At 42.9% G+C, this 16,861-nt stretch overlaps 1 protein-coding gene across 2 annotated transcripts in view; it reads right to left on the bottom strand.

Annotated features, from left to right (window-relative positions):
* LOC103186751 (calcipressin-1) overlaps positions 1 to 16,861 on the bottom strand; it is a 36,828-nt gene that overhangs the window by 7,919 nt on the left and 12,048 nt on the right. The window contains exon 1 of one of the 2 annotated variants that reach the window (XM_007905961.2): positions 367 to 838. The exons of the other annotated variant lie outside the window; for it this stretch is intronic. Coding sequence (XP_007904152.1) covers positions 367 to 453 — 87 coding nt within the window. The 5' untranslated portion in view covers positions 454 to 838. Of the gene's footprint in view, positions 1 to 366; positions 839 to 16,861 lie in introns of those variants that run through there. 2 annotated transcript variants of the gene reach the window in all.

The following is a 16,861-nucleotide window of genomic DNA, read 5'->3' as shown; positions in this document are numbered from 1 at the left end:
GTGTTGTAATCTGTGAAGCGCTTTGAGACGTCTCAACGACGTGATAGGGCGCTATATGAAATGCAAGGATTAAATAATTATTATTATTTGTTGTCAAACCAAAGTCTCTGTAACCAGGAAGTCACAAGTCAAAGAGCAGCCACTTCTTTACAACAACAGAGCTTCTTTACAACAACAGACAAGACCTGGTTTGTTAATAAATCTAATATATAGTAAAAGGTATGAATCAGGATCAACAGTGGCACAGTAAAGCTAAAATGTTTTTAAAGCTAAAAAAAAAGAACACTCTTTCTTCAATACAACAAACAGAAAACGAACCAAACCACATTCCTGAGTCAGGACATTTTTTCAAAAAAACTTCCTTACCCGAATGTGAACATCGGTGAAAATTTCCGTGTACGGCAAGCAGGCAATCAGAGAAATAATATCGCACTTTACGGTTTGTAGATGCATCGCTCTACCACTTGTGGTGCGTGTCTGTCTCTGTGTGTAAAATAAAATGCCCTGCAACTCTGGATTTGTAGTGAACACACTGTGTCTTTCTCTCTCTCTCTCTCTTTCTATCTCGGAGGCTAACCGAATAACTCTTCTGATTTTACAGTCCGCTTTTATACCATACAATTTTATGGAGAGACCAACCCACTCCTCTCTCCAGAGAATGATTGAGTGAGTGTACTGGCTGACTAGCTTACTAACTAACGCACCTTCCTGTGTGAGACAGCATATTTCTTTGAACGAAAAAAAAACTCAGTTGGGAACAGGACGAACTTCCATCAGATGGAAAGTAATGACATCAGCACTCAGCCAAGATAGCCAGCTAACAAATCAGCTTGGCTCTGCTATTGGAAGATGGAAAAAAAAACGGCTGAAGTTGCCTGGCAGCTGTGGTTATCATTGGTTCCACACATAGTTTCCATTGCCAGTAATTCCATTCTACGCCCACGTTGCATGTACTTGACTTGAATGGCTTTTCTTGAGATGGAAATATTTTTTTTGTCACACACATACACACACACACATATACACATGCACAGGAACAATTTAGAAACAGGAACCAGACTGGCGAGGGATTTTTTAAAAAAAAAACAATGAATCAATAAATAAAACAAAGTATTTTTCCTCCTTGTTTTTCCCCCAAAGTAAACGAAATTCAAATCAGATAAAAGGAGAATGAAATTGCGGCAAAGCAATCGATTTGAAACGTTCGTTTCTATCAAACGCAAGGATTAATTTGCGAGGAATAATGATGATTGTGGAGTCCGCGGTAGGGTAGAGGTTGGAGCGCTCGCCTCGCAAGCGAGAGACTGGGTTTGATTTCCGGCCAGGGCAAAATGATAGGCAAGTTTCCTTGCTCCACACACAGACACACACACACGCGTGCGCGCCTCTGACCCAGCAGTCAGTAGGAACCAGGTTGTTAGTCAATTGGCGGATCATTTTCTGGGGTAATAATCCCTTGCAGGTAAAAAAAATTTGGTCACGCAATGCACGACTGTTTGTGGGACACTGCTGTACACAATTGGCTGCCGCTTTTTGCCCACAGAATACACAGTCAGTCCACTTTACGATATATTTTGTGAAGTGCTTTGAAACGTCTCAATGGTGTGATCAGGCGCTATTTCCAATGCAAGGATTATTATTATTATTATTAATAAACACTTTTTTAAAATTTCGCCTTGTTAATTTAATCCTGCCAAGTGTTTCTGCACAGTAGAGGCTGGAAAAGAGCAGCTCACCATTATATTTAGCTGATTTTGCTTTATGTGAGTGTGTGCGCGGGTGCCAGCTATAATAATAATCCTTACGTTTGATATAGCACCTTATCACATCTTCGAGAAATCTCAAAATGCTTCACAGGATACACTGTAAAGTGTAGTAACTGCATGTTTTGTGGGCAAAACGCGGCAGCTAAATGCGCACAGCAGCATCCCACAAACAGTTTATTTATCGTAGTTTATTACTGCCACCGGAAAAGCGATCCTCCAATCAACTAACAACCGTGTTCCTACTTACTTCTGGGTAAACAGAGGCAGGTGGAGTAAGGAAACTTGCCTAAGGTTTCACCCTGCCCAGGGAACGAACCTGGGTCCTCCCTTTTGCAAGGCGAGTGCTCAAACCAATATGCTACAGGACTCCACATAATATCCATTTTCACTGAGATTTACATGAAGTAAAGTTAAAGTGTGCAGAACCGGGCTTCTAAACAACACTTTTCAGCTTAAGAACCTTTGTACTTTAATTTCAACCCTCAGCTGCAAGTAACTTCTGATAGCTTTGATAAGTGCATGAAAACAGTGCAAAGTTCTACATTGTAAATGCGAATGTCAGCAACATCAAAGTGCAAAGTCTAAATCTACCTCCCAGATATAGAGTATGTAGCCATCGCATTGAATCAAGTTATTCCTTTTTGTTTAAAACAAACCACACCACATCACACACAGGTCTAAAGTAGACTGTAATGTGAATTGTCTGTATACTTTGTGGGTGTAACGCAGCAGCCAATTTCACACAGCAGCGTCCCACATACAGTCGTGGATTTTAAGTGACTAATTTATTATTATTATTTATTTATTGAAAGGATTATTATCCCCAGAAAAGCAATCTGCCAATCGACAAACAACCAGGCTTCTGCTTACTGCGAGGTAAACAGAGACGTGTGGAGTAACAAAACTTGCCTAAGGTTTAGTCCTGCTGGGAATCAAACCCAAGTCTCTCGCTTGCAAGGCGAGTGCTCTAATCACTGAGCTACAGGACTCCACAATGGCAAACTATGTGATTTTAGCTGGTTATGCCCCAGCAGTTACCCCAACACACACTCTGGGGTCCCCAACCCTTGGCTCTTGCCAACTTGTGCCAATACTTGCCGGAATTAGATGAGCAAAGAGCTCTCTAGAGAGAGAGAGAGAGAAAGTGCGCACTCCATTCCAAAAGAAATGTCCAGTTGAGTATAGAGTATAGAGCACAAGTCTATACAGTCTAAACAGTAAATAATAAGGTTCAGAGGAATAATTCACACTGGTGCAGCAAAGAGAAACGCTTTGTGAAGCGCTTTGAGACGTCTCAAAGCCGTTATAAGGTGCTATATCAAATGCAATGATTACTTAGTATTATTATGAAATCAGAGGCAAGGTACAGAACATTTAGGTTTGCTCTCAGAACTGTTACAAGCTGCAGTTAGCTTCTGTCTACCATTTGAGTCAACAGGTCCAGGTTCCTCTCGGGATGAAACCTCCCATTGTACAGTTCACACATGATAAAAAGAGTCAAGAGTCAGAACGCACCAGGGACCTTACACCAAACATGGGTATCACAACATAAAAAATAATTCTGTGCAAGAGAAGCTTCTACTCATACAATGTCCCTCGTGGAGACAGACCAATTCTCACCTGCAACAGACATGTTTTTTTACTGAGCTCAGTTCTGGGATGAAGGACACAGGCAGTGTCAGCCCATCTCCACTGCTCTGAGAATATGGTGATCGTTCCATAGATTTGTTGCTTAATTGGGTGGCAGGTTCAAGTGGACCTTTGCAGCATTCTGTAGCTCAGTGGTTAGAGCGCTCGCCTCGCAAGCGAGAGGCCCTGGGTTCGATTCCCGGGCAGGGAGAAACTTTGCATAAGCTTCCTTACTCCACACAAAATCTGAACAGCCTATTCATTTTACAGTATATTCTCTGGAGCGCTCTGAGACGTCTAGAAGACGTGATGAGGCACTATATCAAATGAAAGAATTATTATTATTATATAGCCCCCTTGTACAGGATAGCACCCTAGAGCTCTTGGAAAGGGTTCATTATTCATTGTGCTGTAAGTATTTACAATGATCATTTTCCCATTGGCCCCACAGAATACAATTAGTTGTCATGAATCACGATCCTCACGACACTAAATCGGATATCTTATCGCTCAACAAAAATGCATGTCGAGTCATTTCCTGGCAGATTGCTTCATAAAAAAACACACACACATTGTGTAAACAGAAAAAGATTGCTCGCTGAATTCCAAGGGAAAAGAGTCACCTCTGCATTTTGTTTCTTTTGTGATTTTATTCCAATCCTAAAAAAAAATAACCTTGAAGGATGCCAGGAATTCGAGTTACACAAAGCTTTGCCACCGCTTGTCCAGCTAGGACCACCCCACCCTCCGTTTGTCCTGCAGGTTTAACGGAAGCTGAGTGGGATGACCTCCCTGTCCCCAGTGACTGATCCTCTCTTCCAAGTCCTGATGATATTATTATTATTATTATTATTATTATTTGTGCAACAGTTTTTCTGAAGATTTGTGTTCGGAATCGAATAATTTTTGATCATAGTTTTCTTAGAAAAAAATTAAAATCAATCATTGGAAAGAATTACTAACCCCAGAAAAGCGATCCGCCAATAGACTTAACAACCAGGTTCCTACTTACTGCCGGGTAAACACAGAGGCGTGTGGAGCAAGGAAACTTTCCCAACATTTCGCCCTGCCCAGGAATCAAACCCAGAATCAAACCCTGGAGAGGCGAGCGCTCTCTAACCACTGAGCGACGGCAATCATTTTCTTTAAATTGAAGAGGTGTGTGGGCGTGAGAAAGGTTTGATTGCGGCAGTGCAGATTAAGTTCACAGATAATAATAATCCTTGCATTTGATATAGCGCCTTATCTTCGAGAAGTCTCAAAGCGCTTACTGCAGAGGGAATTAACTGTATATTTTGTGGGTGAAATACAGCAGCCAATTGCGCACAGCAGCGTCCCCACAAACAGTTGTGGATTGTGTGACCAAATTACTTTTTTTACTAAAGAAAAACATTTTGAAGGGATTATTACCATTAGAAAACTGGTTCGCCAATCAGCGAACAATCAGGTTCCAATTTACCGGTAAACAGAGGCGTGTGGAGTAAGGAAACTTGCCTAAGGTTTTGCCCCGTTCGGGAATCAAACCCAGGTCCTCTCTCTTGCGATGCAAAGATAGGTGGGAGAGTAGTGAGGATGACACATGAAGAATACAAAGGGTAATAGACAGGCGAGGTGAGTGGGCAAGAAGGTGGCAGATGGAGTAGATAACGTGGGGAAATGTGAAGTTATTCACCTAGGTAGTAAAAATAGAAAAGCAGATTATTTTCTAGAGGGTGGGAGAGACTGGGAAGTGTTAGTGTTCAGAGGTTTGGGTGTCCTGTACACCAGTCACAAAAAGTTAGTATTCAGGTACAGCAAGCAACTAGGAAGGCTAATGCCAGGTTGGCGTTCGTTGCAAAAGGGTTAGAGTTCAAGAGTAGAGAAGTCTTGCTGTAGTTGTATAAAGCCTTGGTGAGACCGCACCTAGAATATTGTGTGCAGTTTTGGTCTCATTTAAGAAAGGACATACTCGCCTTAGAGAGGCTGCAGAGTAGATTCACTAGGTTGGTTCCTGGGATGAGGGGTGTTGACCCATGAGGAGAGGTCGAATAAACTAGGCCTATATTCTCTAGAATATAGAATAATTAGAGGTGATCTTATAGAAACCTATAGATTCTTAAGGGACTTGACAGGGTAGAGAGAGGGAGAGACTGTTTCCCCTGGTTGGAGAATCTAAAACTAGGGGTCATAGTCTCAAGATTAAGGGTCAGCCTTTTCAAACTCAGTTGAGGAAACATTTCTTCACTCAGAGGGTAATGAATCTGTGGAGTTCTCTACCCCAGAGGCTGTGAATGCTCAGTCATTGAACATATTCAAGATTGAGGTTGATAGATTTCTAAAAGATAGAGGGATTAAGGGATATGGGGATAGGGCTGGTAAATGGAATTAGGTTAGAAGATCAGCCATGATCTTATTAAATAGCGGGGCAGGCTCGAGGGTCGAATGGCCTACTCCTGCTCCTAAGTCTTATGATCTTATAGTTCGCTCTAACCACTGAGTTAGACATGTCCAGGATTCCAGATCTGCACAAATTCAAATGATTCGGAGCTTGAGTGGTTTTGCCAGTGGGCAGAGAGGACCACGGGGGAACTTGCAAAGAAGTCAGTCAATATTGGACTCCACCTGGTTACTTTTGCAAGACAAAGAATGAGACATGTTAACCCTCTGGGTGGGGGACAGAACAGAAAATGCTCAGAGGCATCCCATCCCATGGCCATAAAAAGTTTGAATTAAAAAATAATCCTTGCATTTCATATAGCGCCTTTCACAAAGTGTTTCACAAAGGATTTACTGTAAAGACTATGTTTTATGGGCGAAGTGCAGTGCACACAGCAATAATAATTTTCCACGCAGCAATAATATTAATAATCCTTGGTACAATAAACAGTCCCGAAGTGGGTGACTAATTTCATTTGGGGCTAGGATTCATTGTTGGCCAGGATACCGAGAGAATCTCCTTCCTCTTTTTGACTAGCGCTATGGTATCTTGAACAACCACTTGAAAGAGCAGATAGGTTTAAGATCTCATCCAAAGCACAGCCCTCCAGCAAATCAGCTCAGCCCCAACACTGCATTGGAGAGTCATCTTAGACGATATAATAATAATAATCCTTGCATTTGACACAGCGCCTTATCATGTCTTCGAGAAGTCTCAAAGTGCTTCACAGAATATATTGTAAAGTCTATAAAGTCTAGCGCTGTATGTTTTGTGAGCGAGTGAGTTCCCACGAACCCACAATCTTACGACTTGAAAGCAAAAGTGCCTACCAACTGAACCAGGCGCATTTAAAAACAAATCTGAAAATTAATCATTTTCTGTGAAAATTGAACCTCTGTTTTCAGGTTTAGTTGTAGATTAAAACATACAGCGAAAGCATTTTTTATGTGGTTTCATTGCTGAATCCAGGTTGGAAATAGTGGCATATTTTTACATCAGAACAAAACACTTTGCAGGTTAACCTAGCAATATATTGATCGCCACACATTGCACAAACAATTGAAGCAGTCCCTGTAGTGTATTGGTTAGATCACTCGTCTCGCAAGGGTGAGACCTGGGTTCGAGGGCAAAACCTCAGGCAAGTTTCTTTACTCCAAATGCCTACTTGTTAGTTATTGGTGGATCGCTTTTCCAGGGGTAATAATCTCTTCAAAATAATTAAATAAAAATACATAAATACATCAATCCATGACCGTTTGTGGGACACCGCTGTGGGCAATTGGCTGTCACGTTTCCCCCCCCCAAAACATATATTTGATTCACTTTACAGAAGCGTTTTGAGACGCTTTTGAGACGCTAAAGAGTGATAAGATGCTACATCAAATGCAAGGACTATTATTATAACCAATACAACACTTGGTTTTGACAACTAAACTCACACGAGTTATTTCGTCTCATCAAAGATGTCACAACTTGGCTCTCTATAGGGACAGAAAGCGTATGCTGGTATGGGCTTCAGCCTGGCATACCCAATGGAAAGAAAATCCCTCAAGAAATTTAAAAAAAAACTTGGTCTCTTCAATCCATGACTGTTTGTGGGACGCTGCTGTGCGTAATTGACTGCCATGTCTCACCCACAAGATATACAGTCAATTCACTTTACAGTATATTCTGTGAATCGCTTTGAGATGTCTCGAAGATGTGAGTCAAGGATTATCTATAAAATGCAAGGATTATTTATATTATGATGTCAAGGAACTTGATGTGAAAATTGTCACGTATAGTAAATATTGTTTACTAAACTGGATACTGTAGCGTATTGGTTAGAACAATCTCTTCGGAAGTTTTCTGGGTTCAATAAAATGCCTTACTGTGGATTACCAAGAAAACCAACTTTAAAGGGAGGAAAATATCATGACCATAGGATTTTGATCTCTGATATCACCTATCTGATAGCTCAAAGCTTAAAGAGAAGCAGGAATAAGAATAGGTGAGGAATAAATCACATTTCATAAAACGAGTGGAATTATTTCAGTTGACTTGTTCGGCTCAGGATTCTACAGTACCTTAGGATGACTTTTAGAATGAATTTCAAACGTTATGTATTGGGAAGACTTTTAAAGATTAAACCAAAAGTAAATAAAATGGGTAACAGGCGGGTGGGTGTCTTTGAAAAGCAAAGGTAATGAGGGGAAAAATTAAAGTCCTTTGGGCGGGCACAGAAAATAACGCATGCTTAAAAAGTGTAAAGTTTCTTCCTTCCCCCCAAACCTCCACCTCCCCCCCACCAAAGCTTGTGGAGTCCTGCAGCGTATTGGTTAGAGCATGCGAGAGGTCCCGGGTTCGATTCCCGGGCAGGGCAAAACTTTGGGCAAGTTTCCTTACTCCACAAACACGACTCCGTTCACCTAGCAGTAAGTAAAAACCTGGTTGTTAGTCGATTGGCCGATCGCTTTCTGGGGGTAATAATCCCTCCCATCCCCCCCCAAATAATAATTTGGTCACTCAATCCACGATTGTTTGTGGGACACTGCTGTGTGCAATTGGCAGTCGTGTTTCGCCCACTTTACTTTGTGAAGCTCTTTGAGACAACTCAATGACGTGATAAGGCCCAATATCAAATGCAAGGATTATTATTACTCGAAAACTGTCCAGTCGCCATCCCCAGAGTTGACCGATTGGAATTTGGGGGCGGCAATTGCGAGGTCACGCACGTGTGCAGAAGAGGATGCCCACAATAATAATAATAATAGCAATGAGCTGTCTCCCACTGGATAAAAGTTATGAAACAAGAGAGTGTTCTTTGAGTCCAGCTGAGCAGTCAATGTGAGGTAACTGGTGTCCTGGGAAGGATCCGAAGGTCATCTGATTGCAAATCAAAACCAGTTTATTTTAAACCTGTACTACTTGTTAAGAAGGCTATATTTGGAATTTTGTGTATGATTCTGAGCATTCTACCTTGAAAAAAGAACATAGGGAGGAGGTGTGGGTAGGGGGTGAGGGGAACGCGAGGCGAAGAGAAATGCAGGGAAAATAGAACATGACCCATGTTTTAATGCATTTTTATGTTTTGATGCATTTGGCCCACAAAATGTACATCCACTTTACAGCATATTCTGTGAAGCGCTTTGAGACGACCGGATAAGGCGCTGTACCAAACGCAAGGATTATTCCTATTCTTATAGGTTTTAAAAACACTGCAAAAAGCACAGGCGGGATAAGACTAAGTAGGTGACTTAGCTCGGACTAAGTTCACAGACTAGAAAACACGAGTACAAAGCAGGCGAGTCGCAGTAGGGAATGGGGAGAGAAAAAATATCCCTGTCCCCGTTTCTCTCCACCCAAACACGCAAATGTGAGATCTGTGGAATACAAGGCTCTCATTAAGACATTTTATAATATTTGGATTAATAATTCCTCTAAAAAAAAGAGGCTGGAGAAACCCACTCAACAGGGATTGGAAACTATTAGGAGGAGTTTAGATGCTGGTGCTTAAGGAACTGTACGGAATGCTTTGGAAGGAGATGGAAACCTGATCTGTAGAACACGACAGGTCAGCGTACATTAAAGGTTCACTTCCTCTGTCTGTATGGAAGAGGATTCTTCACACTCAGGCGCGAACCCTCGTTTTACTAATTCCTGAAAGTATCACACGTAGGTTGCTGTGCTAACCATTGCTCAACAAGGACAACCACAACAAATGACATTTACACGGGCGCCTTTCACATCAGGAGGATGTCCCAAGGCGCTGGAAGCTCTGGGTCACAGGTTTCTCCTGGGGATGGGGTGTGGGGGAGAGTAACAGTCAGATGCCCAGACATCTGTTGCCCCTATGGGGGGGGCGGGAGGGCACGGTTTGTAGTATTTATGAAGCTATGGTAGATAATCAGAAGCACCTTCCCGTAGTATAGTGGTTAGAGCGCTCGCCTCACAAGCGAGAGGATCTGGGTTCGATTCACAAGCAGGACGAAACCTTAGGCAAGTTTTCTTACTCCACACCACACCACTGCTGTTTACCTAGCAGTAAGTCGGGTGTTAGTCGATTGGCGGATCTATTTCCGGGGGTAATAAAACCTCCCCACCCCCCACCCCCCAATACAATAGGGGTCACTCAATCGACTGTTTGTGGGACACTGCCGTGCGCAATTGGCTGTAATGGAATATTGCAGATTACACTATGGGCCGTATCCTTCATTTCCTGGCGGACAAATGACATATACACACACACATGCACATGATCTGTCTACACTAGACTGGTCGTGGGAGTAGCGTGCCAAAAGTGACTCCCAAAATAAAAGGGTTTTATTGTTTTCCTCATTACTAATGTTCCTTAAGCAAGAAAAATCTTGTGACAGATTCCATTAAACACATCCTGCATGCACCGAGCAGAGTAAATGTAACGTATTCCGCTCCTAATGACGCTTTCCTCCAATAAGGCAGCATTGTCTTTTTTTCCCCCCCAAGACGAGGTTATTTCAGGAACACAGCTAGACCAGGACCCACAAAAATTCCTCAATGAGTCCTTGTGACTCGTAAGGTCACTGCTGTTAGTCCAAAGCCGTAGACTATTTATAGCACCCGTCACACACAATAAAACCTCAGGGAAAAAAATCCACACCGTACATTTATGAGCTATCGTACAAAAAAGGGCCAAAGTGGAATTAACAAAATACATGTAACCACAGAGTATATTCCACTCGATTAAAGTACTTATTGTGAGCATGGTTCCAAATATCAGTCCCAAGACTGCTTTACAAATCTGTGTTAATTTTCAAACATAGCAGTGACTTTTTAGGCTTATGTATTAAGAACCATCGCTTGTCATAAGTTGATTTGTTGTTGATGAGCGACTCCCTCTTCCCCAACCCCCCAACAACACATACACACACACGTCGAGATTTTGAACCATATCATTGGCTGATACTCCGATACACTGCTGGGGAAGGGGGCTGAATTGTTGGAGGTGTCAGCATTTGATGAGACATTAAATCATTGTGGAGTCCTGTAGCTCAGTGATCAGAGCGCTTGCCTCGCAAGGAGTAATGATCCATTCAATTGTATAACTTGGTCACTCAATCCACGAGTGTTTGTGGGACACTGTTGTCATAATTGGCCGTCGCATTTCGCCCACAAAATATATAGTCAATTCACTTTACAGTTTATTAAGTGAAGCACTTTGAGATGTCTCAATGACATAATAAGGCGCTATATTGAATGCAAGGATTGTTATTAATATTATTTTACCCCCAAATAATGTCAGGGAATCTTTAAAGTCCCTCTGAGAATAGACCAACAGCAGCTCAGTTCAATACTTCAGCCAAGGACATCTCCAACTGCGGAGGTCTTTCCTGGTATGAAATAGACAGTTAGTCTAGACATTGAGCTCTAGTCCTGACTTGAGAACTTGAACCTTCAACCTTTTGACCCAGAAATGCTAAGGAGCCTTTCTTTCCTTTGCCTGGAGACTCTACTGCGAAGTTAACAACTTCCATTGCTACAGCCGACGAGATCTGCTAACTGCGCAAACAGGAACATAATAATAATCCTTTCATTTGATATAGTGCCTTATCATTGAGACGTCTCAAAGTGCTTCAAGTAATTTATTGTAAAATGGATTGACTGTGTATTTTGTGGGCGAAACACAGCAGCGCCCAGTATTGAGTGACCACATTTTTAAAAAAAAATTTGGAGGGATTATTTCTCCCGAAAGCGAATCACGAATCGACTAACAACTGGGTTCCTACTCACTGCTGGGTAAACAGAGGCGTGTGGAGTAAGGAAACTTGTCTAAGATTTTGCCCGGCCTGGGAATTTAACCCAGGTCCTCTCGCTTGCAAGGAGAGAGTGCTAACCACTGTGCTACAGACATGAATGGAGCATCGCATTGAATGGAAAATTCGCAAACCCAGACACTGAGATAACCTGACTTCTTATTTTAGATTGAATTGGCTCACAAGGGGCACTCATCACCCATCTGTCTGTCAGACTGCCTCAGAATCTGCTCCCTTGATCACGTAAGCCCCTACCTGCTCTGTACAAGCAATGGCATGCAGAACACAGTTTGTTGTGTTGTTTTAGCAGGGGTGGGTGTCCCAATGTCCTTGGAGCTGGAAACTACACACATACACACTTGTACCTCTGACCGTCTTTGAGTAAAAGATGTCACCATAACTGGAAGCGTTTCAACCCCATTGTCTACACAGCTGCTGGAGCCGCTGTAAATTCTGTTCCTGCCCTGTTTCCTTTGTGTATCTGATGAGATTACACTCCTACAATCCTAGCTCGGCTCTCTCTGAGGATTGTCTGTGAAATTTTGTTACTCCAGTGCACTGGTGAGGTGAAAAGATCTTTTATTTTATGGGACTGTTTTGGAACCAATCTACAATAATAATTTGGTCACTTAATCCACGACTGTTTGTGGACGCTGCTGTACTCATTTGGCGGCCAGATTTCACCCACAAAATACACAGTCAATTCACTTTAGAGTATATTCTTTGAAGCACTTTGAGACGTCTTGAAGATGTGATAAGGCGCTATATCAAATGCAAGGATTATTAGTATTATTATTAAGCCCATCTAACTCATTCTGCCACTACCCATTCCCCTTGCCCACCGGCTAGGGTGGTCCTAGCTGGACAAGCAGTCGGAAAGCTTGCCAAACAGCGATATCAATGGTAAGCTAACAGTTTTAGCTGGTGAGACTCCAGCAGTTATCCCAACGCACCCTGTGGGGCCACCAAGCCTTGACTCTTGCCAACCTGCGCCTAATACTTTCCGGAATTAGGTAAGCAGGATGCATCCCTCCAGGGAGAGAGAGGGAGAAAGAGAGAGGGGGAGAGAGAGAGCACGTTCCATTCTAATAATCTATCTCTGGGATTTCCATGTGTAGGTGGGAGGCGTGGAATTTTATATGGTTTGGATACTCGTAAGCATGGTGAAGGTTCTCCCGCACGTGTCAGACCCTCCCCAAAAATGTCTGGTGTTATTAATGTCTATGACAATAATAATTAAATAATATTTGCCTTAGGTATCACACCTCTTATGTTGAAAGGACATCTCAAATAGTTTCATAGTATTAACTGTATTTCACAGACAAACGTGACTGCATGTTTGTATTTCCACAAACAACCATAAAGCGAAAGACCAATTTTATCTGGGGAATTGTTGGCCAGAACAGGGGGAGAAGCTCCCTTCTCTTTTCGAATAGTGCCATGAGACCTTTAACTTCCCCTTGAACAGGCAGATGTGACCTTAAATAATAATGATAATCCTCGCGCTTGATATAGAGCCTTATTACGTCTTCGAGACACCTCAAAGCGCTTCACGGGATACACTGTAAAGTGAATTGACTATATATTTTGTGGGTGAAACGCGGCAGCCAATTATGACAGCGGCGTCCCACAAACAGTCGTGGATTGAGTGACCAAGTTATTAATTTGAAGGGATTATTACCCTCGTAAAGCCAATCGACCAACAACTGGATTCCTACTTACTGCTAGGTAAACAGAGGCGTGTGAGTGGAGTAAGGAAACTTGCCTAAGATTTCCCTGCCCGGGTCCTCTCGCTTGCGAGGCGAGCGCTCTAACTGATACGCTACAAGACGCCAAAAGATTCCATGACATTATTTGCAAATAAAAGAGAAATTCTCCCAGTGTCAGGACTTCAGACTTAATCAGTCAATCATCACCTCATAGTGGTTTATGGGGCCTTGTGTTGCCATATATGCCTGTGAAAACAAGTCATGGCAGTCATGACAGTACAAGGTGATAGAGGGCGTTAGAAACACTTCCTCTTTCTCAATCTACTGTAAGGGACAGCAAGTAAAAAATAAGTTTCCAAAAAAAATTTGGTTATATATTAATATAACCCCCACACCTCCCACCCCCACCACTCTTTACACCAACACCCCACCTTCAAAGGTTATTCTTTTTTGGACAGTAAAATGAACCGAAATAAAAGCTACGAATAAAGAGATTCTACACAAAATTTCCGTCTCTCTTCCCACCTCCCCCGAATTCCCCCACCCAACCAAACCCACCACCCCCACCTCTCCATCTCTCTTCGAAAGTATTTTTGGAAAGTTAACAAAGGACCTCGAGGCCAAGATACTTTTTCGATTAGGAATCAGTACGTTTTATAGGCACCTCAGAAACCGGAGTCCGGTCACGAAAGCAACCCTACACGGGGCTATGTTTGGATAGAGGCCAAGTGACCGATCTAGCTACAGCACTTCGCTAATAACTACTGGGACTAGTCTATGGAAAGACCATTATCTACTGAAGACAGCACTTTGCTAAAGGCTTTGACTGACAGCTCCAACAGCTGGTACAACAGGCAGTGGAAAGTTTGAACCATTTTTACCCGACTTGTGAAACCAAGGATAAGCTTTCTCTCGCAGGACAAATAACTTGCCTTGTAGCAGATATACAGCGAGCTTCCAAACAACCTGGCAGCACGTTAAGCAAATGACAATCTGTTCACTTTGCTGTACACTGATCTTCTGGATTGTAAATCATAATTAGTAATACTACTAATAATCCTTGCATTTGATATAGATGGATACAGATGAGGTCCTGTAGGGTATTCGTTAGAGTGCTCGCCTCACAAGCCGAGAGGACCTGGGTTCGATTCCCGGGCAGCGTAAAACGTTGGGCAAGTTTCCACACACACTCTGTTTACCCAGCACTAAGTAGGAGTCCGGTTGTTAGACGATTAGTGGATCGCTTTTCCAAGGGTAACAATCCCTTAAAAAAAAATTGGTCGCTTCAATCCACGACTGTTTGTGGAACGCTGCTGTGCGCAATTGGTTCTCGCGTTTCGCCCGCAAAATATACAGTTAATTCACTTTCTCGTATATTCTGTGAAGCGCTTTGAGAGGTCGCAACGACGTGAAAGGTGCTACGTCAAATACAAGGACTATCATAGAATATTGTTGTTGTTATATCTGTACAAGTCCTACAAGATTTTAGTGCTAAAAAAAATCTGGTTGAAACAATATAAACCACAGTCACATAGGAAATGACATTCACAACATGGTATTTTGGCTGTACAGTATGTAGGTTTATTGCAGGAAGTGCAAAAGCAGCTGTTAGCAACCTGTCCACTTTCAAGCCCTGGCTTGAAAGCACGAGCAAGCTGCCGGCTCTCTTCATGTCACCAGTAACAATCCTTGCAATTGATGTAGCGCCTTATCATCACGTCTTCGAGACGTCTCAAAGCGCTTCACAGAAGAAACTGTAAAGAAACTGTGAAGCAACACGCAGAGGCCAATTGCGTACAGCAGTGTCCCACCCCCCACCCTCACGCCTCCCACACACAGTCGTGGATTGTGTGACCAAATATTGTTATTATTTTTCTGAAGGAATTATTACCTCCGAAAAAGCGATTCACCAATCGAGTAACAACCAGGTTCCTACTTACTGCTGGGTAAACAGCGGCGTGTGTGCGGAGTTGGGACACTTACCCAACGTTTCACCCTGCCCCGGGAATCGAACCCGGGTCCTCTTGCTTTGCGAGGCGAGTGCTCTAACCAATACGCTACAGGACTCCACTACATCAGTACACCACTTAAATGTTCACACAACTAATGTTCTGGGGGTAATACCTTCAAAAATCAACAAATACATCAATAAATAAAACAATTCGGTCACTCAATCCACGACTGTTTGTGGGGACGCTGCTGTGCGCAATTGGCTGCCGCGTTTCGCCCGCAAAACATCCAGTCAATTCACTTCACAGTGTATCCTGTGAAGCGCTTTGAGGCGACTTAAAGATGTGATAAGGCGCTGCAAGGATTATTATAACTGTCCAGGGCTTTCCGTCTCGTAGCCAGTCCTTCTGCTCAAGAAATGGTTATCGCGTCAGTTGAAACGCTATGACACGTTGGTCCCAAGTGAAAGGTGCAGGTTGTTATGTAAACAGGATGATGGAATTCAGGGCAGACTAGGAGATTAGTACAGATTTATTTTTAAACGGTATCCGAATGATCACCGCCGTAATGTTCCATGGTGGGTGGAGGGGAAAAAGAAAACAGAAGGTGGTGGTGGTGGTGGGGTAAAAAGTACAGGAACAGGAGTAGGCCATTCAGCCCCTCGAGCCCGTTGCGCCATTCCATCCGATTAGCTCACGCCTGATCTGCAACTCAACTCCAATTAAGTCAAATTAAATTGAAATGAGATTAAATTGGGGCAGCTGGTGAAGTGGTTACGATTAGATTGTGAATTTTGATACGTTTATAGGTTGCCTTTTCTATCTGGAGACAGCATCAATGTCCACCTTCTGTATTTCCTCCCCCACCCTGCTCGTTCTGTAAGCTTGCACACACAAGAATTAACGCTTAACAGAGCTGCTGGAGAGCGTCTGGCAGCTGTGACTGCACAAATCAGCGGCTTCAAACATGAACTATTTAGCAGCAATATCCCAGGCTGACCTTTGTGGTCGTATTGATGCATAATTTTAATCATTTCACACATAAGGTGTCAGCCTTGCTCAGTAAGTTTCTCTCTCATCTCTGAGTCAGGAGCTTGTGTTTGTGGAGACCTGTAGCTCGGTGGTTACAGCACTCGCCTCGCAAGCGAGAGGACCCGGGTTTGATTCCCCGGGCAGGGCGAAACGTTGAGCAAGTTTCCTCACTCCACACACACATACACACACATGCCTCTGTTTACCCAGCAGTACGTAGGAACCCAATTGTTAAGTCGATTGGTGGATTGCTTTTTTGGGGGATAATAATCCCTTCCGAAAATAATTTGGTCACTCAATCCACGGCTGTTTGTGGGGACGCTGCTGTGCGCAATTGGCTGCTGCGTTTCGCCCACAAAATATACAGTCAATTCACTTTACAGTATAGTCGTACAAGGATAAGGATTATTATATTAGGCAGGGTCTCCTTGGCAACCTATGCCTAATACTTTCCGGAATTAGGTAAACAGGATGTGTCCTTCCAGGAAGAGAGCAAGCGAATACTCATTCCATTCCAAGAATCTATCTCTGGGATTTCCATGTGTAAGTGGGATTCATCGAATTCTCAGCTTGGTTTAGAAACTCTTAA

The sequence above is a fragment of the Callorhinchus milii genome, unplaced genomic scaffold, assembly GCF_018977255.1.
Source record: "Callorhinchus milii isolate IMCB2004 unplaced genomic scaffold, IMCB_Cmil_1.0 Scaffold4, whole genome shotgun sequence".
Classification (NCBI taxonomy): Eukaryota; Metazoa; Chordata; class Chondrichthyes; order Chimaeriformes; family Callorhinchidae; genus Callorhinchus; species Callorhinchus milii.
This window is presented reverse-complemented; position numbering and strand designations above follow the sequence as displayed.